Raw genomic sequence first — 21,044 nt, forward strand, 5'->3', positions numbered from 1 at the left:
GTGCCTGGGACCCACGTCTGGGCATCCCCAGCGCACTTAGGGCGGCAATTGCAAACAAAACAGGTGATGGACCGAATGTGGATCAATGTCACACATTCACCCCAGTCCAAAGATCTGGGCCCAAATCCATCGTTTTTTTGCACTCCACACCACCCTGGGTTAGACAATGGCGATATGCAAATCAGCTCTGACCCTGTGCCCCATGGGAACAGTCCAGTCCGAACTACAAAAGCCATGTCCTTCCCAGAACGGAATCAAGCATCCGAGGACCGGACCGGTTTCGAGGTAACACCTCTCATCAGCCCGGCTAGCTTGACTCCAGTGGTGTGGAGTGCCTGGGACCCACGTCTGGGCATCCCCAGCGCACTTAGGGCGGCAATTGCAAACAAAACAGGTGATGGACCGAATGTGGATCAATGTCACACATTCACCCCAGTCCAAAGATCTGGGCCCAAATCTATCGTTTTTTTGCACTCCACACCACCCTGGGTTAGACAATGGCGATATGCAAATCAGCTCTGACCCTGTGCCCCATGGGAACAGTCCAGTCCGAACTACAAAAGCCATGTCCTTCCCAGAACGGAATCAAGCATCCGAGGACCGGACCGGTTTCTAGGTAACACCTCTCATCAGCCCGGCTACCTTGACTCCAGTGGTGTGGAGTGCCTGGGACCCACGTCTGGGCATCCCCAGCGCACTTAGGGTGGCAATTGCAAACAAAACAGGTGATGGACCGAATGTGGATCAATGTCACACATTCACCCCAGTCCAAAGATCTGGGCCCAAATCCATCGTTTTTTTGCACTCCACACCACCCTGGGTTAGACAATGGCGATATGCAAATCAGCTCTGACCCTGTGCCCCATGGGAACAGTCCAGTCCGAACTACAAAAGCCATGTCCTTCCCAGAACGGAATCAAGCATCCGAGGACCGGACCGGTTTCGAGGTAACACCTCTCATCAGCCCGGCTAGCTTGACTCCAGTGGTGTGGAGTGCCTGGGACCCACGTCTGGGCATCCCCAGCGCACTTAGGGCGGCAATTGCAAACAAAACAGGTGATGGACCGAATGTGGATCAATGTCACACATTCACCCCAGTCCAAAGATCTGGGCCCAAATCCATCGTTTTTTTGCACTCCACACCACCCTGGGTTAGACAATGGCGATATGCAAATCAGCTCTGACCCTGTGCCCCATGGGAACAGTCCAGTCCGAACTACAAAAGCCATGTCCTTCCCAGAACGGAATCAAGCATCCGAGGACCGGACCGGTTTCGAGGTAACACCTCTCATCAGCCCGGCTAGCTTGACTCCAGTGGTGTGGAGTGCCTGGGACCCACGTCTGGGCATCCCCAGCACACTTAGGGCGGCAATTGCAAACAAAACAGGTGATGGACCGAATGTGGATCAATGTCACACATTCACCCCAGTCCAAAGATCTGGGCCCAAATCCATCGTTTTTTTGCACTCCACACCACCCTGGGTTAGACAATGGCGATATGCAAATCAGCTCTGACCCTGTGCCCCATGGGAACAGTCCAGTCCGAACTACAAAAGCCATGTCCTTCCCAGAACGGAATCAAGCATCCGAGGACCGGACCGGTTTCGAGGTAACACCTCTCATCAGCCCGGCTAGCTTGACTCCAGTGGTGTGGAGTGCCTGGGACCCACGTCTGGGCATCCCCAGCGCACTTAGGGCGGCAATTGCAAACAAAACAGGTGATGGACCGAATGTGGATCAATGTCACACATTCACCCCAGTCCAAAGATCTGGGCCCAAATCCTTCGTTTTTTTGCACTCCACACCACCCTGGGTTAGACAATGGCGATATGCAAATCAGCTCTGACCCTGTGCCCCATGGGAACAGTCCAGTCCGAACTACAAAAGCCATGTCCTTCCCAGAACGGAATCAAGCATCCGAGGACCGGACCGGTTTCGAGGTAACACCTCTCATCAGCCCGGCTAGCTTGACTCCAGTGGTGTGGAGTGCCTGGGACCCACGTCTGGGCATCCCCAGCGCACTTAGGGCGGCAATTGCAAACAAAACAGGTGATGGACCGAATGTGGATTAATGTCACACATTCACCCCAGTCCAAAGATCTGGGCCCAAATCCTTCGTTTTTTTGCACTCCACACCACCCTGGGTTAGACAATGGCGATATGCAAATCAGCTCTGACCCTGTGCCCCATGGGAACAGTCCAGTCCGAACTACAAAAGCCATGTCCTTCCCAGAACGGAATCAAGCATCCGAGGACCGGACCGGTTTCGAGGTAACACCTCTCATCAGCCCGGCTAGCTTGACTCCAGTGGTGTGGAGTGCCTGGGACCCACGTCTGGGCATCCCCAGCGCACTTAGGGCGGCAATTGCAAACAAAACAGGTGATGGACCGAATGTGGATCAATGTCACACATTCACCCCAGTCCAAAGATCTGGGCCCAAATCCATCGTTTTTTTGCACTCCACACCACCCTGGGTTAGACAATGGCGATATGCAAATCAGCTCTGACCCTGTGCCCCATGGGAACAGTCCAGTCCGAACTACAAAAGCCATGTCCTTCCCAGAACGGAATCAAGCATCCGAGGACCGGACCGGTTTCGAGGTAACACCTCTCATCAGCCCGGCTAGCTTGACTCCAGTGGTGTGGAGTGCCTGGGACCCACGTCTGGGCATCCCCAGCGCACTTAGGGCGGCAATTGCAAACAAAACAGGTGATGGACCGAATGTGGATCAATGTCACACATTCACCCCAGTCCAAAGATCTGGGCCCAAATCTATCGTTTTTTTGCACTCCACACCACCCTGGGTTAGACAATGGCGATATGCAAATCAGCTCTGACCCTGTGCCCCATGGGAACAGTCCAGTCCGAACTACAAAAGCCATGTCCTTCCCAGAACGGAATCAAGCATCCGAGGACCGGACCGGTTTCTAGGTAACACCTCTCATCAGCCCGGCTAGCTTGACTCCAGTGGTGTGGAGTGCCTGGGACCCACGTCTGGGCATCCCCAGCGCACTTAGGGTGGCAATTGCAAACAAAACAGGTGATGGACCGAATGTGGATCAATGTCACACATTCACCCCAGTCCAAAGATCTGGGCCCAAATCCATCGTTTTTTTGCACTCCACACCACCCTGGGTTAGACAATGGCGATATGCAAATCAGCTCTGACCCTGTGCCCCATGGGAACAGTCCAGTCCGAACTACAAAAGCCATGTCCTTCCCAGAACGGAATCAAGCATCCGAGGACCGGACCGGTTTCGAGGTAACACCTCTCATCAGCCCGGCTAGCTTGACTCCAGTGGTGTGGAGTGCCTGGGACCCACGTCTGGGCATCCCCAGCGCACTTAGGGCGGCAATTGCAAACAAAACAGGTGATGGACCGAATGTGGATTAATGTCACACATTCACCCCAGTCCAAAGATCTGGGCCCAAATCCTTCGTTTTTTTGCACTCCACACCACCCTGGGTTAGACAATGGCGATATGCAAATCAGCTCTGACCCTGTGCCCCATGGGAACAGTCCAGTCCGAACTACAAAAGCCATGTCCTTCCCAGAACGGAATCAAGCATCCGAGGACCGGACCGGTTTCGAGGTAACACCTCTCATCAGCCCGGCTAGCTTGACTCCAGTGGTGTGGAGTGCCTGGGACCCACGTCTAGGCATCCCCAGCGCACTTAGGGCGGCAATTGCAAACAAAACAGGTGATGGACCGAATGTGGATCAATGTCACACATTCACCCCAGTCCAAAGATCTGGGCCCAAATCCATCGTTTTTTTGCACTCCACACCACCCTGGGTTAGACAATGGCGATATGCAAATCAGCTCTGACCCTGTGCCCCATGGGAACAGTCCAGTCCGAACTACAAAAGCCATGTCCTTCCCAGAACGGAATCAAGCATCCGAGGACCGGACCGGTTTCGAGGTAACACCTCTCATCAGCCCGGCTAGCTTGACTCCAGTGGTGTGGAGTGCCTGGGACCCACGTCTGGGCATCCCCAGCGCACTTAGGGCGGCAATTGCAAACAAAACAGGTGATGGACCGAATGTGGATCAATGTCACACATTCACCCCAGTCCAAAGATCTGGGCCCAAATCTATCGTTTTTTTGCACTCCACACCACCCTGGGTTAGACAATGGCGATATGCAAATCAGCTCTGACCCTGTGCCCCATGGGAACAGTCCAGTCCGAACTACAAAAGCCATGTCCTTCCCAGAACGGAATCAAGCATCCGAGGACCGGACCGGTTTCTAGGTAACACCTCTCATCAGCCCGGCTAGCTTGACTCCAGTGGTGTGGAGTGCCTGGGACCCACGTCTGGGCATCCCCAGCGCACTTAGGGTGGCAATTGCAAACAAAACAGGTGATGGACCGAATGTGGATCAATGTCACACATTCACCCCAGTCCAAAGATCTGGGCCCAAATCCATCGTTTTTTTGCACTCCACACCACCCTGGGTTAGACAATGGCGATATGCAAATCAGCTCTGACCCTGTGCCCCATGGGAACAGTCCAGTCTGAACTACAAAAGCCATGTCCTTCCCAGAACGGAATCAAGCATCCGAGGACCGGACCGGTTTCGAGGTAACACCTCTCATCAGCCCGGCTAGCTTGACTCCAGTGGTGTGGAGTGCCTGGGACCCACGTCTGGGCATCCCCAGCGCACTTAGGGCGGCAATTGCAAACAAAACAGGTGATGGACCGAATGTGGATCAATGTCACACATTCACCCCAGTCCAAAGATCTGGGCCCAAATCCATCGTTTTTTTGCACTCCACACCACCCTGGGTTAGACAATGGCGATATGCAAATCAGCTCTGACCCTGTGCCCCATGGGAACAGTCCAGTCCGAACTACAAAAGCCATGTCCTTCCCAGAACGGAATCAAGCATCCGAGGACCGGACCGGTTTCGAGGTAACACCTCTCATCAGCCCGGCTAGCTTGACTCCAGTTGTGTGGAGTGCCTGGGACCCACGTCTGGGCATCCCCAGCGCATTTAGGGCGGCAATTGGAAACAAAACAGGTGATGGACCGAATGTGGATCAATGTCACACATTCACCCCAGTCCAAAGATCTGGGCCCAAATCCATCTTTTTTTGCACTCCACACCACCCTGGGTTAGACAATGGCGATATGCAAATCAGCTCTGACCCTGTGCCCCATGGGAACAGTCCAGTCCGAACTACAAAAGCCATGTCCTTCCCAGAACGGAATCAAGCATCCGAGGACCGGACCGGTTTCGAGGTAACACCTCTCATCAGCCCGGCTAGCTTGACTCCAGTGGTGTGGAGTGCCTTGGACCCACGTCTGGGCATCCCCAGCGCACTTATGGCGGCAATTGCAAACAAAACAGGTGATGGACCGAATGTGGATCAATGTCACACATTCACCCCAGTCCAAGGATCTGGGCCCAAATCCATCGTTTTTTTGCACTCCACACCACCCTGGGTTAGACAATGGCGATATGCAAATCAGCTCTGACCATGTGCCCCATGGGAACAGTCCAGTCCGAACTACAAAAGCCATGTCCTTCCCAGAACGGAATCAAGCATCCGAGGACCGGACCGGTTTCGAGGTAACACCTCTCATCAGCCCGGCTAGCTTGACTCCAGTGGTGTGGAGTGCCTGGGACCCACGTCTGGGCATCCCCAGCGCACTTATGGCGGCAATTGCAAACAAAACAGGTGATGGACCGAATGTGGATCAATGTCACACATTCACCCCAGTCCAAGGATCTGGGCCCAAATCCATCGTTTTTTTGCACTCCACACCACCCAGATCCTAGGACTGGGGTGAATGTGTGACATTGATCCACATTCGGTCCATCACCTGTTTTGTTTGCAATTGCCGCCATAAGTGCGCTGAGGATGCCCAGACGTGGGTCCCAGGCACTCCACACCACTGGAGTCAAGCTAGCCGGGCTGATGAGAGGTGTTACCTCGAAACCGGTCCGGTCCTCGGATGCTTGATTCCGTTCTGGGAAGGACATGGCTTTTGTAGTTCGGACTGGACTGTTCCCATGGGGCACAGGGTCAGAGCTGATTTGCATATCGCCATTGTCTAACCCAGGGTGGTGTGGAGTGCAAAAAAACGATGGATTTGGGCCCAGATCCTTGGACTGGGGTGAATGTGTGACATTGATCCACATTCGGTCCATCACCTGTTTTGTTTGCAATTGCCGCCATAAGTGCGCTGGGGATGCCCAGACGTGGGTCCCAGGCACTCCACACCACTGGAGTCAAGCTAGCCAGGCTGATGAGAGGTGTTACCTCGAAACCGGTCCGGTCCTCGGATGCTTGATTCTGTTCTGGGAAGGACATGGCTTTTGTAGTTCGGACTGGACTGTTCCCATGGGGCACAGGGTCAGAGCTGATTTGCATATCGCCATTGTCTAACCCAGGGTGGTGTGGAGTGCAAAAAAACGATGGATTTGGGCCCAGATCCTTGGACTGGGGTGGGGTGAATGTGTGACATTGATCCACATTCGGTCCATCACCTGTTTTGTTTGCAATTGCCGCCATAAGTGCGCTGGGGATGCCCAGACGTGGGTCCCAGGCACTCCACACCACTGGAGTCAAGCTAGCCGGGCTGATGAGAGGTGTTACCTCGAAACCGGTCCGGTCCTCGGATGCTTGATTCAGTTCTGGGAAGGACATGGCTTTTGTAGTTCGGACTGGACTGTTCCCATGGAGCACAGGGTCAGAGCTGATTTGCATATCGCCATTGTCTAACCCAGGGTGGTGTGGAGTGCAAAAAAACGATGGATTTGGGCCCAGATCCTTGGACTGGGGTGTATGTGTGACATTGATCCACATTCGGTCCATCACCTGTTTTGTTTGCAATTGCCGCCATAAGTGCGCTGGGGATGCCCAGACGTGGGTCCCAGGCACTCCACACCACTGGAGTCAAGCTAGCCGGGCTGATGAGAGGTGTTACCTCGAAACCTGTCCGGTCCTCGGATGCTTGATTCCGTTCTGGGAAGGACATGGCTTTTGTAGTTCGGACTGGACTGTTCCCATGGGGCACAGGGTCAGAGCTGATTTGCATATCGCCATTGTCTAACCCAGGGTGGTGTGGAGTGCAAAAAAACGATGGATTTGGGCCCAGATCCTTGGACTGGGGTGAATGTGTGACATTGATCCACATTCGGTCCATCACCTGTTTTGTTTGCAATTGCCGCCATAAGTGCGCTGGGGATGCCCAGACGTGGGTCCCAGGCACTCCACACCACTGGAGTCAAGCTAGCCGGGCTGATGAGAGGTGTTACCTCGAAACCGGTCCGGTCCTCGGATGCTTGATTCCGTTCTGGGAAGGACATGGCTTTTGTAGTTCGGACTGGACTGTTCCCATGGGGCACAGGGTCAGAGCTGATTTGCATATCGCCATTGTCTAACCCAGGGTGGTGTGGAGTGCAAAAAAAACGATGGATTTGGGCCCAGATCCTTGGACTGGGGTGAATGTGTGACATTGATCCACATTCGGTCCATCACCTGTTTTGTTTGCAATTGCCGCCATAAGTGCGCTGGGGATGCCCAGACGTGGGTCCCAGGCACTCCACACCACTGGAGTCAAGCTAGCCGGGCTGATGAGAGGTGTTACCTCGAAACCGGTCCGGTCCTCGGATGCTTGATTCCGTTCTGGGAAGGACATGGCTTTTGTAGTTCGGACTGGACTGTTCCCATGGGGCACAGGGTCAGAGCTGATTTGCATATCGCCATTGTCTATCCCAGGGTGGTGTGGAGTGCAAAAAACGATGGATTTGGGCCCAGATCCTTGGACTGGGGTGAATGTGTGACATTGATCCACATTCGGTCCATCACCTGTTTTGTTTGCAATTGCCGCCATAAGTGCGCTGGGGATGCCCAGACGTGGGTCCCAGGCACTCCACACCACTGGAGTCAAGCTAGCCGGGCTGATGAGAGGTGTTACCTCGAAACCGGTCCGGTCCTCGGATGCTTGATTCCGTTCTGGGAAGGACATGGCTTTTGTAGTTCGGACTGGACTGTTCCCATGGGGCACAGGGTCAGAGCTGATTTGCATATCGCCATTGTCTAACCCAGGGTGGAGTGGAGTGCAAAAAAACGATGGATTTGGGCCCAGATCCTTGGACTGGGGTGAATGTGTGACATTGATCCACATTCGGTCCATCACCTGTTTTGTTATGAGTTTCTAAAGCTTTAACTAGGAATAGCCCATAGAAGTATAAAGGGCCAATGATAGGCAATGGTAACAGTAGATAGGGACCAAGGCACAATTTGACACTGACCACGAAAGAGGACGGGTCAAACTACCAGGTTTGTTCTGGTCGAAGGATTGCCTTCTGACTTTAGTCCTTTAAGTCTCAAACAACCACAGGAGTACTCTTCTAAAGCCCCTCATGGCTCAGGGGAGGCTCTTAGAGACTCACAGGGTGTCGGGTAGAGGCCAATAGCATGGTCCAGTTCATTTCCAGGTGCCACTAGTCAGCTGGGCAATTGCAAGAAAGGCCTCTTGTAGCTTGTTGTATCTCTGTAGCTTGAACAGGAGGTCAGCCTTATGACCCTTGGAGTCCATTTCTTTGTCTGGGTACAAAAAAGAGCTTGTCCAGTCCTTCAGTGGCTCTCCTCAGGTTGCTGACAGCAGGTTCACTCCTCTTGTGATCTTCCTCTCTTCCAGGAGTAGTCTAAAGTGGGTGCCTGGAGGTTCCACATGTATTTCTCGCTCAAGCTAGTGGGACAAAGGGACTCCTGGGCCCACCCTAGCCAATGGTGTAGAAGTTCTCAGGATCAACCCTACCAACTTTGAGCATTTTTAAAATGGGGAAATCCTTCAGCCACACTGAACTTGAACTCTGAGGGCTCAGGGTGGGTGTGGGCAGTGTACTATGGTAATCATAGTGACCTCCCACATATAATACTAAAATCCAGTTTGAGACTGCCACTGTACCCACAATAAAGCCAAAGACAGAAGTCTGGTAGAACAAAAGTAGGGTGTTCCAGCAACCAGGCAATGGATACAGAAGCATTGTTTTGGAACCCTGTTTTCTTTCTTTCAAGTGTGCCCTAGTGCTGTATGTAAAACCCAAAGACAGAAGTCTGGTAGGGCAAAGCTGGGTTCATCAGCAACCAAATAGTGGATACACAAGTATTGTCTTGCCATCCTGTTCTCTGCCTTTTAAGTACACCTCAATGTATTATATGTCAACCCAGCTGACCTGTCAAGCTTGATTTGACATTGTAATATCAAAAAGGATACTTGCGGCCCCCACCCTGCAAATTGGATGTGGTTCAGATGAGTCATCCCGGCCAGGGCACAAGTCCTAAAAAAAGAAGTGGGGGGACTAACCTAGTTAATCAGTATGCAAGTGGCATCGCAGCACGTGACATCACGGCGCGTGACATCACATCGCGTGACGTCACAGGAACTGGCATCACAAGGAGTAATATCAGATCTTAAGCCCTCGCATATATGTTTAGGAGGTGTAACATGAGTACATTTGAGCACATTTCGAGTATACTTGCAAACCCTCCTGATTTAGGCAGAAGATTCACACTTTTGTACGCTACATATAAAATAATGTTACCTTTTGTCAGCGTTAAGCTTTCTATAGCTGTAGAGCTTTAAAAGAACTCGTGATATTTAAATTATTACAACGCCTCCTCAAGGGTAATAAGTGTATATAAATGCAATTTATTTTGTGCAAATACTGGGAAAGATCAACACATCTGAAATTCTAACAGTGCATGCAAGTCTCATAAACAGAGACTGAACAAAGTGAAAAGCAACAATGTGCAGGCACTGCTGAATATGTGCCGGTGTTTGGAAATTATACCGGGACGAATTCAGCAACCTTTTTAGTGGGGCCCAACTTCTTGGCAGGGTGGACGGCATCCACTCTATGAAAGAAGTGGGGGGACGCCGCCCACCCGCGTGGACCCCCGACTCATACCCTGATCCCGGCCCATTCAGGTCAGCTTATTGTTTGCTACTGAGAAGCAGTTCACATTTGGAGGGGACAAGACGTTACTATGCTGCAGTTTTGTTTGATTATTCTTCGTTGTGTGTCAGGCCATATCCTGAAGGTTTAATTTTCTGCATTTGTATATGCCGTAACATTTGCAAAATGTAAATAAAGACATTTTGAAGAAAACAAAATGGTGGGCAGTGTAATGCCCTTCCTACATTCACCCCTACTCCATTGGGCTGTTGGAGGAAGTTTTCCGGTGAAAGAGCCTGTGGGGGCTCCGTCGAAGGAAAGCTTTCGGTTGGCCCACCTCTAAATGAGAAGCAGGAACTAACAGTTTGGCGAGCAGGGTACTCTGTTGAGTTTGTAATGGAGTCCTGTGTCTGCCAAACTCTAAACCAGGCCCTAAATCATTTTTCTTGAAAACTAAAACTAAATTGATAATAGCCTTATCCAAAGCTCTAAATGTACTACAACATCTCTAAGATTGATTCAATCAACATTATTATTAGTAAAACCCAACTGCTTTCGTTAGGGTTTCAGTTGTAGTTCTGATTTTGGGATAAAGTAATAGTTTTTATCTAAATCAAAAATTCAATTGTAACAGGAAAACTGTACCATCAGGCTTTTCCATCACAGACATTACCGCAGGAAAAACCTGGTAAAAGGTCTGAGGAAAAGGGAGAGAAACTGAGGAATTGCCACTGATATATGATTCATAAACACAGCTTTCCATTATAATTCTGTATGAGTGTGGTCATTCTGCTTCCTGGAATGACCTTACCCGGTGGTGACAGTAATTCCAGGTGCAGAATTACCCTTGTAGTTTTAACACAGCAAGCATTATGAGGGTCTGAGTGTTCCTATATGTTACTTTTCTTTCATATTTACTGTTCAAATCGTTGACTTTCACATGTTTGGATTTATAAGTGGAAATGGTTGAACTACAAAGCACTCATTTGGCACAGTATTGAAAATGAGATTGTAGTTCAGCCTTAGTAAGTCTGGCAGCAGTTTGACAACCAGCCAACTTTTTTAAATAAAACTGGTTGCGACTAAGACATGCATGTTACTATTCAGGACTGCACTCACAAAAAACAGTTGCGACACTAGACGTTTAAGAGATTTAAAAAATCTCACATTTGTGAAACAAGCATATTGTTTAGATTCCCACCAATTCAGAAAATCCCAATAATTTGTAAGTGCAATTTGGTTCTGTCTTGTCCCACACACATAAGAACATGTATCCATACCTTTGTCTAACTCAAGGAATGCTGGTTGTGCTCTCCACAGCAATGCCAGACTTTGATGACTAATATGGATGCAGCAGTGATCGGTGTGATGAATTCCTAGGCGAATCGGTAACATAAATTACAAGCCACTCAGAAGCCACCCAGAATCCTTTTGAGTTTAGTACATGGAGACCATATATATATATATACCTTACACTAAAATCATCACACTCATTGAGTATAAGGCAGAAGGTTAGACTCAAAATACCTCGACTGGTACACAAGGATATAAGGCACAAACCCCTATCAGTCTCTCCCAGCAATGCTCTGGTGTCCAACATAGGTACTCAACAGCCGTGCTTGCTTCTTGCTTCGACCTATGACCTGATCAACACCAGGTCCATATGGATAATTTAACATACACTGGAATGCAGTTTATTCTTCAACGGCGCCCTCTGTGTTTATTATTTTTGCATGTCACAGTTTTGTGTATTTATATGCATGTGCACCCTAACTCTCGTCTTACAGCTAGAGCTGTGAAGTTGTGAGCTGTAGATTTCACACTATGCTAACACCCAAAATGGTGTCCAATACAAGAGTTAAATAGTACCAACATAATATTGCTTGAAATGTTGGGTGTCTTAAAATGGCTGACATACCACGGATGTGCTAAGGGCTTAAATTTACGTTCATGGTTAAGCACTGTTACCTATATTTCCTTGAGTAGCTACTGAGACACTAACTAGCCTGGATTTGGCTGTAAAACTGGACCCTAGCTTCATTTTACTTGTATGCATGTATGTACACTAACTGTGTTGCATCTGCTTTTCCTAAGATCTCATTGGTAGCAACAGCACCACTAACTAACCTGGCTTTGGCAGTGAAATTGGATCGGGACCTACCCAAGAAGTTAAAGAATTTGTACATCATGGGAGGAAATTTGGAAGGTAACTGGCGGGGCATCTATCACTCCTGTCAGTCAAAGGGGCACAATATTGCAGTGAGAACAAGCATTGGTCATGCATCAATTTTACCTATGTGATGAATAAAGTGCTGTTTTTATCAATCATCATTTGGGAGAAGGAAAGAGCTCCCTGACAAATAACACAGGAGTGGTGATGGTGTGGCGAGCTACTGACTCGATAGATGGGGATCCTGGTTCAAGTCTCGGTGAGTCAACATCCTGTGATTCTATGCAAATCACCTAATCTCTCTGATGATTTAATATATGAATATGCTGCAAGAGTAAAAAACATAAAGAGGCAAAACTTTATAAACAAATAGTTCCAGCAAGGCGGATGTAAACAGTATTTTGGCTACGGAGACCTGGTAGAAGAAGCAGATGAGGAACAAGCATTGGTCAATGCAGGAAAGTATGCTACAACCAATATTAAATGGAGGAAAAGTAAGTAGCATGCACAGAAACCAATGAGAAGCCTGTAAAGAGAGGAGGATGGATGTATGTCCCTTTTAGGTTTATATTAAAACAATAGATTTCTCAAGCACAGCGCAAGCGCTGTACAGGCAAATCCTAAAAATTGAGCAGTGTGTTGTTTTTTTTATTGCATTATGACGTTGAATTACATCAGTTTAGCAGGCAATTCTGCATGCTGAATGTAGTGTTTAATTTGAGACAGTGATTGCAGGTGGGGCCACCAGCATTTATTTTTGAGGACTGGCAATTATTTTTCCTCATCAGACTTTGACCCAGAACAAAAGAGAGAAAAACACAAAATAGAGGAAGAGGAAAACGGAACGTCAAAGAGAGAGAGCAGGGATTACAAAGAACCTGCAAGAGTGAGATAAAGGGACAGGGAGTGTCTGTCGGTGGTTGAAAGAGGCACAAGGTGAAATCAAGACTACACATCCTTGGTATTAGACAAAAGTGGCATTTGATAGCCCTGGCCTCGGTCTTCTAAGCTGAACTTTGGACCCTGCATTTATTATTTTACAAACTAAGCACTGGCTAAGTGTGATTACTTATATAGTGCCCTCTTCCTGTGGGTAAATTTAGCAGTCTGTAAGGCGGAAGGCAGGAGATTGACCCAATTGATGTATTTTCGGTAGCAAACCCAACAGTGAATGTTATAATCAGAAAAAGGTGATGAGACAACACACAAAATCAACAGATTATAGTGTACACAACATAAAGTTAAGTCGTCAGATGTTGATTGCAAGTCTTTTACTTTTCAAAAGTCCTTTTTGTACATGTGGAGAACATCCAACGCGTTTCACCCTTCACAAAGGCTTCTTCAGGGCAATATATGGTAGCCAGATTCACAAATCCGTATGTGGGTACCAGCAATGAATAAAGTCACTAGGGTTTCGTGTAGAAGGACATATAGTCCACAGTTGAGGCCTATGGTCTAGGGCCAGTGCCCTTAAGTCCTCACTCCAGATAAAGGCGTACATTGACTGAGGTGGCCGGACACAGGCCGTCTCTTCACTTCACGAAGGATTACTCAAGTGATATTTGTGATATTTGTGGGGGTATTTCTAAAGCGCGGCGTTCGCTCCGGAGGGAGCATCTTGGCGCTGAAATTCCTGGTAGGACAGTCATGGTGACGGTATGAGATTAGATGGCTGCTTTAGTGTAGTCGTCGGAAAGGTTAAAAATCCAGGTCTTTGGGAGTTTTCTGAAAGGTTTTTCCTGGGTTTGTTGTCTCAGATTTTTGGGCAGGTTGTTCCAGGCTTTAGTGGCAAGGCAGCTTAATACTGCTACGGATTACCCTGGAGGCTTACCAATTGCCCCATACTAGGTATCTCTTCGCCACCCAGTCCTTCCCAGTCAATCGTAGAGGTATAGGGTGAGAAATAGGGTAGTGTATTGGAAAGAGTAGTAGAATGAGGTTTGAGATGAGTCAGAGTGGAAGTAGAGGATATATTGCCAGAGCTATAGAGTGAGATATAGGGTAGTGCATTCGATATGCTGAATTAAAAGCAAAGTAATGAATGTAAAGATACATAAGTACGTGGAAGGTATATATGTATAAGGAAGGGAATATATGTAGATTAAAGTTGCATTGAATAAACTCAGACTTTCAAGTTTTACTGTACCTTTTTCATTCAATAGTGAAGCAGCTGTAGATAAATAGTTATGATAAAGGATTTACTTATATATGCAGTCACTTATATACGTGTTAAACAAAGAATAATGCAACTATCATTAATATGTACATTTGTTAATCAGAACTAATGAATATCAATATCTTTAAAAACATAATTATTATACACGTTTATTCAAATCAATACACATATGTAGGTACACATCTGTAGTCCAAATAAATGCTTATATGCAAAAGGATATGCTGTATATTTATGTTTGAGTATGGTGGCTATTTGGGGAGGAGCCAATTCTTGAGTAGTCTTCTGAAGAGAAGGCATTATTTGCTTTTCTTTGCTAAATAATTCAGCCAAATCTGGTGAATAATTTGTTCTCCTATTTGCAGAATTCCAGGGGTTCTGATCTATTTGAACTGTATTATAAGATTAGCCCTGCACATGTTATTACTTCAAAATGTATGTAGGAAATGAAACAAAAGTGGGAAGTGGGTGAGGAGAGGTGGACTGGGATGTAAAGAGGAGGAAAAATAAGATGAACTAGTTACTTAACTTTGGTGATGCTTTTTCTGGGAGGTCTCTCTAACTCCAGATTCCTCATGTTTAGGATGTTCCCAGGAGCCAGAGTGTATCCAGAGATTTTTCAGCAGTGCTCTGCATGTGCCCGTAGGCTCCACAGTGACTTCATACCACTCGGGAAGTGAAGTAGCGGAGCCGCATATAATCTTCACCCCTGTGCTGCCAGTTTCTTAATCGTTCTCCTTTCTTGTCTTCGGATGCAGAGCACTTCAAACAAATGGCAAACGATATTGTGCCAAAATTTAACTTGGAACCTTAATACGATGTACAGAATGGGCAGGTGGGAGGGCAGAGAGGAATCTCCAGTTAGAGAGAGTACCCTCCAGAAAAAGCATTACTGAAGGTAAGTAACTTGTTTTTCTGATGGATACACAGGTTAGAAAGTCTTGCGGGACTGAGCAAGCTAACTGCCCCCCTTTGGACATGACTGTCAAAGCAGTAGTGTTTGGTGAATATGTGCACTGGTGTTCATATTTCGGCATGGCAGATATCAGAACTGGCCACTACATGCAAGTGCAATTGTAGTGACCTTGGCCCCGGCAGAATGACCCCACATCCCTTCTGAAGGTTTATTTTTAGCTAGCACATAGCAGATGTTAATGCAGAGGACTATGCACCTTGACAGAGTTCTCTTTTGCACCATGTTGCCTTTCTTGGTCCACTCTGGCAGAGCAACAAAATGTTGCCAGGGTAATCGATGGATGACATGAAAGGGTGATAACACCTTTGGCAGGAAGGAAGCCCACGTTCCAAGTACTAATTTGTCTGGTAAGTAAGTGGTGTCGGGAGATTGCACAGAGAGTGCCTGTGGGTGACTCATGCAGTGTACAGACGTAATGGTGATAGGAAAGACTACCTTGATTGTCAGGAGCCACAGTGAACAATTGCGCCTAGACTTAAAGCTGTGCACATAACACATTCAGGATTAGATTCAGGTCCCACTACGGCATGGCAAATGACCTTTGAGGAGACAAATGCGGTAGGCCCTTCAGAAAATTCATCCAATAAAGATTTAAATGAAGAGGGCTGATCAGGCAAGCATAAAAAGGCTGAAAGGGCCACTAGTAACCCTTATCTGTACCCACTGCAGGGCCAACAACAAAACAAACAATACATCAGAATGTGTTCCTTGCAGAGTGTCAAGAATACTGGCCCCACACCTGGCCACATACCCTTCTTAGAATCCACAGCAGCTGGACTTTGTGGATGGGCATCTGGCTGCAAGAATAATATCTACTACTTCAGGTTGTAGGTGAACTGTTGCCACTCAATATCCATGCACAGAATTGTAGATTGTGGAGATCTGAGTGTAGAACCCTCTCCTTTTGCTGAGAAAGAAGGTTATTTTGAAGTGGGAGCCAGATTGAAGGGCAAATATTCAGACTTAGGATCTCTGGGTACAACAGTCTCCTGGTCCAGGGCTATTGAGATGATGATGGTCTGGTCTGTTCTGACTCTCCTCAGAACTCAAGGCAGGAGAGGTATGACAAGAACATGTACAGGAGTCCTCAGTCCCATTGCAGATGGAATGTGTCTGCCATTGACCTTATTGGAAGAAACACTAGTGCACAGAAGCTTTGGCATTGCACGTGCTCAACAGTGGCAAACAGATTTAGCCAGGTCATACCTTACAGTCTGAAAATGCCCTGTACCACCTCTGAAGGGAGACCCAACTCACGGCCAATCACTGAAGCCTGTTTAGATCATCCAGTCTAGCATTCAAGGACCCACTAGGCGGATGACTACCAAAAATATTTTCTGCTGGCCACCTCCAGAGACATTGTGCATCCAGGCACAGAATAGAGGACCCCACCGAACCCTGCTTGAAACCTTAGGTTTTATTGTAAGATTAACATGTGGATTCTGGTGTATGCAACAAGGAATATGCATTAGGCCAGGAGCCCAAGAAGCCTCAGAACCATCCTTACTGAGACCCAGGAGTGAACAAGAAACCTTGGGAACATTTCCTGAATGTCCTGGCCTTGCTGCTACACTGGAAATGGCAAATAGTCCCTACGAAGAGAATCCTCTGCATAGAGCTTAGATGGGACTTTGCCATGCTGATCAAACGTCTCAGAGCATTGTCTGAAAGAGCTGACCCAAAGTGTACTCTTTATATATTTGAAGCAGTAGTACTAGTATATAGCTGAGCTGTAATGCCAGACCGCAAGGGCACAGTATTGGAAAGTATGAATGTTTTAAATGGTTCCTACTGCATTTGGGCGTTCCTCTCTCAGGCCGAGAGATCCCCCCGGAAATGATTCGTTGCACCCTACAAATGAGTAAAAGAATAAATAAATAAATAGATCATCCCATAAAATGTATACACTAATCCTATGTAGGAATTGCTCTAATGACTACAAAATAATGTTTGTTTTTCCATAACAGGAAGAGGCAACAAAACTGTCTGTGCAGAGTTTAACTTCTGTTTAGATCCGGAAGCAGCCCAGATAGTACTGAATGAATTCACATGCCCCACGTACATCGCTGCTATGGACTTTGCTTATAAACACGCCCTGAGTAAGGTAAGAACGTGGATATCGATCTAACTGTTGATCGTGCTTGCATTAGCCTACCACTGTTATGTTGGGTTACCTGCATTTTAAGGTCCTGATCACAATTGCAATGGTGGAAAAAATCTGACATTTCCTCTTGAAGATTTCATCCTACATTAGGAGCGAATATCCAGCTTTCCAGGGATTTGCAAAGATTCCAAAGAGCTTTTTAGAAACTGTATAATGACGGTAGATTGTTTGAAGAACACTAATCAATATCATTCACACATGTAGGTCAGTAATCACCAATAGATAATGTCCATTGTCAAGTGGACCAACAATGTCAGTGCCTATTCTCTCCCATGATGCTTCGGGAGGTCTGATATGTTCAAGGTGTGATTAATAGTTTTTGTAGAAAGGCATTTGCATAAATGACATGCCTTTAATTACTTTTAAACCCTATCATCAATGTAAGGAAACTAAACTCTGTCTTGGAGAGATCGTTTTGTGGCAACAATTCCATGTTGTCCTTCATAGGCTATCTCAAATATTTTCTGTCTCAGACTCTCTAGTATGAGGATTCTCGACCCTGACAATATAACTCCTTCCTGAGTTATGGATAGTTCATCCTTTACATTTTTGTACTTTTGAAATTCACCATCACAGATGAGCGGTATGTTGGTCCCATGACTGATGTGCAATTATATCTTTCCGCTTTAACATGTCACTATTGTGGCAGTAATTATCTGGGGTAACAAAATGACAGCTGGTGCATTGGATTTTACAATGAAGTTGATCTAGGCACAGCCGCCTTGGATGGAGTAACCGTAACCCTGTATGGGCACTCTGGAAAAGTAGTTAGCAGGGTTCTGATCCTTCCCTGGACAGTGCATAATGGTATTAGCTTGCTCCTGTAACTGTGGTACCCATCGTTCAATGCAAGGAGGAATTTTTGCCTTTGTATTTCCAAATAGGGTCGGTAACGCTTGATGATCAGTGTGAGAAGTTGGCCTGATATGCAGTGCTCACTATTCTAGTGATCACTATGTATCAGTCCAAACAACCCTTATTGATGATTGGTTGTAAGTCAACCTTATAGACCAGCTATCCTAGTAGCATGGGCAAGAGCAGTCTTTAGGCTAAACTCTAGAGGGCGTGTTAAGCCAGCTGTTATACCATCACATATACCCCTTGAACACCAAGTGAAAGGACACCACACAAGTTGTTATGAAAATAAAAGGATATTTATTTATAACACAACAACCCTGGACTCTTTATGAGGACAGGGTGCTAAGCACAATACAAAACTCTTAAAGAAATACTGAAAGTCGCACAATTTACTCAAATGCCCGAGGGGCACGAAAAACCATATACCATGGAAGTGGAATGCGAATCACTAGCAGGTAAGTAACAGTTCTCAGAGACTTTAGAATCGCTAGGCCTACGATGCTGAACCCTTAGATTAGAAGCAGGAGGCCTAGGGGCGCCGGGTGCAGAGTGGAAACTCTCACGCGCAATGCGGGACAAAGTCTATGGATGCTAGCAAATGCAAAGTTAGTGTTCTCGGGCGAACCCGACTAGGTAGGTCAAAAACGAAAGTGGATCTAGACACTTAGAGAGTGGTTCTACGCTGGAGCACCGTGGTACTCGGTTTACCTAGCCCAGGGGCTGCGGCTGCATAGGGTTCAAGTGACGTCGGGAATCCTCGTTGACTAACCAGGAGCCTGAAGTAAAAGTTGTTGGCAGGCGACCAGTGAAGATGTTCCGGGCTGATCCAGGGACGGATCAGTGAAGAAGGATACCTGTAAGCAGAGGGGACCGAGTTCTGAATCACTAGCCAGTGATTAGGTGGGCACCAGGATGGCACCGGACAAGGTCACTCAGCCAGGTGAAGAGGTGACACTGGATTCTGCTGCTGCACGGACCAGGGCGCTGATGTCGACCAGGCTGGAGGTCTGCGAGCTGTCCCACGTCGGATGTCTGCTGCTGGCGATGCTGGATCCGTTGAAGGAGGCAACAAGCCTTGGCTACGGCAAGCCCACGTGGTGACACAAAATGGCGTCTGGAGTGGACCAGGAGGGTCCGAGGAAGTTCCCCTTCAAGAGGAGACAAGGGCTAGTCTAGAGGAACTAGATCAGCGGGGAAACAACGTAGGACGTCGTCTGGAGGGTCACTAGCCAACGGGCAAGTGACCGGACAACGTGGCAAGCAACGCAGAAGAAAAAGGGCCCCACGCAGATCTGGTGGATGCTGGGGGGCTGGTCTTCGGTGCTCGTGCTGCTTGGGGTTGGAGCTTCTCTTACGCCAGTGCACCCACTCGAGGGTCCCTCGGCGGTCGTGCTGGATCAGTGTCGTGCTGGTTCTGATGGTCGCCGGTTCCTCTGGTCTCGTCGCACCCACGGTTCTCAGCTGTGCTGTAGAGGCAGGTAGAGGTCAGAGATGGCAGGGAGTCCTGGTCTCGTCGTGCTGGTCGGTCTGGTTCCGGAGGAAGGACGTGCAGCAAACCGCAAGATACTTAGTTGGTGCCTGCTGATGCAGGGTGACTACTCCTTAGTCACAAGGGAGAAATCTTGAGAAGACGTCTTGAGTTCCTTTCGTGGAAAGTAGTTTCAGGATTCAAAGATGATCTAGTTTGGAAGGGTCCCCGCTCCTACCTTTATTCTAAAGAAAGGGGCTGGCACGCGACTAGGTCCTGCCCATGGGTGGGACCAGGAAGGGGGGTGGTTACACCCCTCTCCCCTGCCCGGACTTTCCCCAGCTCAGGGGCTGGTGTGCCCCTGGAACTGGTTCAAACCGGCAGATGCATAGTGAGCACCGGGGTGCCACTTGCAGTCACCTTCCTCCTGAGCCCTGCCTACCTGGGATACACAAAGCCCTGTCTGGGATGGTGCTAGCACCGCCCCTGACAGGAAACCCTTTGTCCAAGCTCTCCTCGCTGGAAGGACTCCCAGCAGCAGGAGGTCAGACTTGTGTCTGTGGTGGCAGCATCCATTTTGTGATGCTGAGGCTCGAGTTAACTTTAACCGGGGTTTATTTTATTTATTTATTATTTTATTTTTGGCATTTATAGAGCGCAGCAAATACCCGCAGGCGTCTCGGCGCTAAAATTCATCTGTTTCCTACTTGTAATCACCGACTCATTGATTAAAGAGCCATGTCTTTAAAAGTTTTCGGAACTGGTAGAGTGAGGGACTCATCCTGATGTATTGGGAGGGGATTCCAGAGTTTGGGTGCCGCCACTGAAAAGCGGCGGTCACCCCAAGACACTGTTTTTGTTCGTGGGATTACTAATTGGTGTAAGGTAGAGGAGCGTAGCTGTCTACGAGGTATGTAAGGTGTCAGTTGGTCTTTAAGAGAGTGCGGCCGTTGGTTGTTAAGTGCCTTGTAGACTATACACAAGGACTTAAACTTTATTCTGTTTTGGATCGGTAGCCAGTGAAACTGCCTTATCGTATCCGATATAGGGTTGAACTTAGAGGTTCCAGAAAGCAGTCGTGCAGCCGCGTTCTGTATGGACTGTAACTTTTTTGTGACCCTGACCTGGGCATTGAGAAATAGACCATTACAATAGTCTAACGATGACAGAACTAAAGCACTAACCAATGTTTTAATTGCTGCATCCGGAAGAAAGGGGCGAATCTTCCTGATCATTTTCAGTTTGTGATGGGCCATGGTAGCAAACCACTAGCAGCAGTGTCAAATGAGGCAATGATTGATTAGATCACTGTGA

The 21,044-nt window shown here is 47.8% G+C and overlaps 1 protein-coding gene across 3 annotated transcripts in view; it reads left to right on the plus strand.

Moving 5' to 3' along the window:
- The window catches only part of LOC147697094 (inosine-uridine preferring nucleoside hydrolase-like), an 82,772-nt gene that overhangs the window by 58,857 nt on the left and 2,871 nt on the right, over window positions 1-21,044 (plus strand). For all 3 annotated transcript variants that reach the window (XM_086934170.1, XM_086934172.1, XM_086934171.1), the window contains exons 4-5: window positions 12,016-12,127; window positions 17,208-17,344. In XM_086934170.1, coding sequence (XP_086790296.1) covers window positions 12,016-12,127; window positions 17,208-17,344 — 249 coding nt within the window. The remainder of the gene's footprint in view (window positions 1-12,015; window positions 12,128-17,207; window positions 17,345-21,044) is intronic.

The sequence above is a fragment of the Lissotriton vulgaris genome, chromosome 8 (genome assembly GCF_964263255.1).
Source record: "Lissotriton vulgaris chromosome 8, aLisVul1.2, whole genome shotgun sequence".
In the NCBI taxonomy this organism is placed as follows: Eukaryota; Metazoa; Chordata; class Amphibia; order Caudata; family Salamandridae; genus Lissotriton; species Lissotriton vulgaris.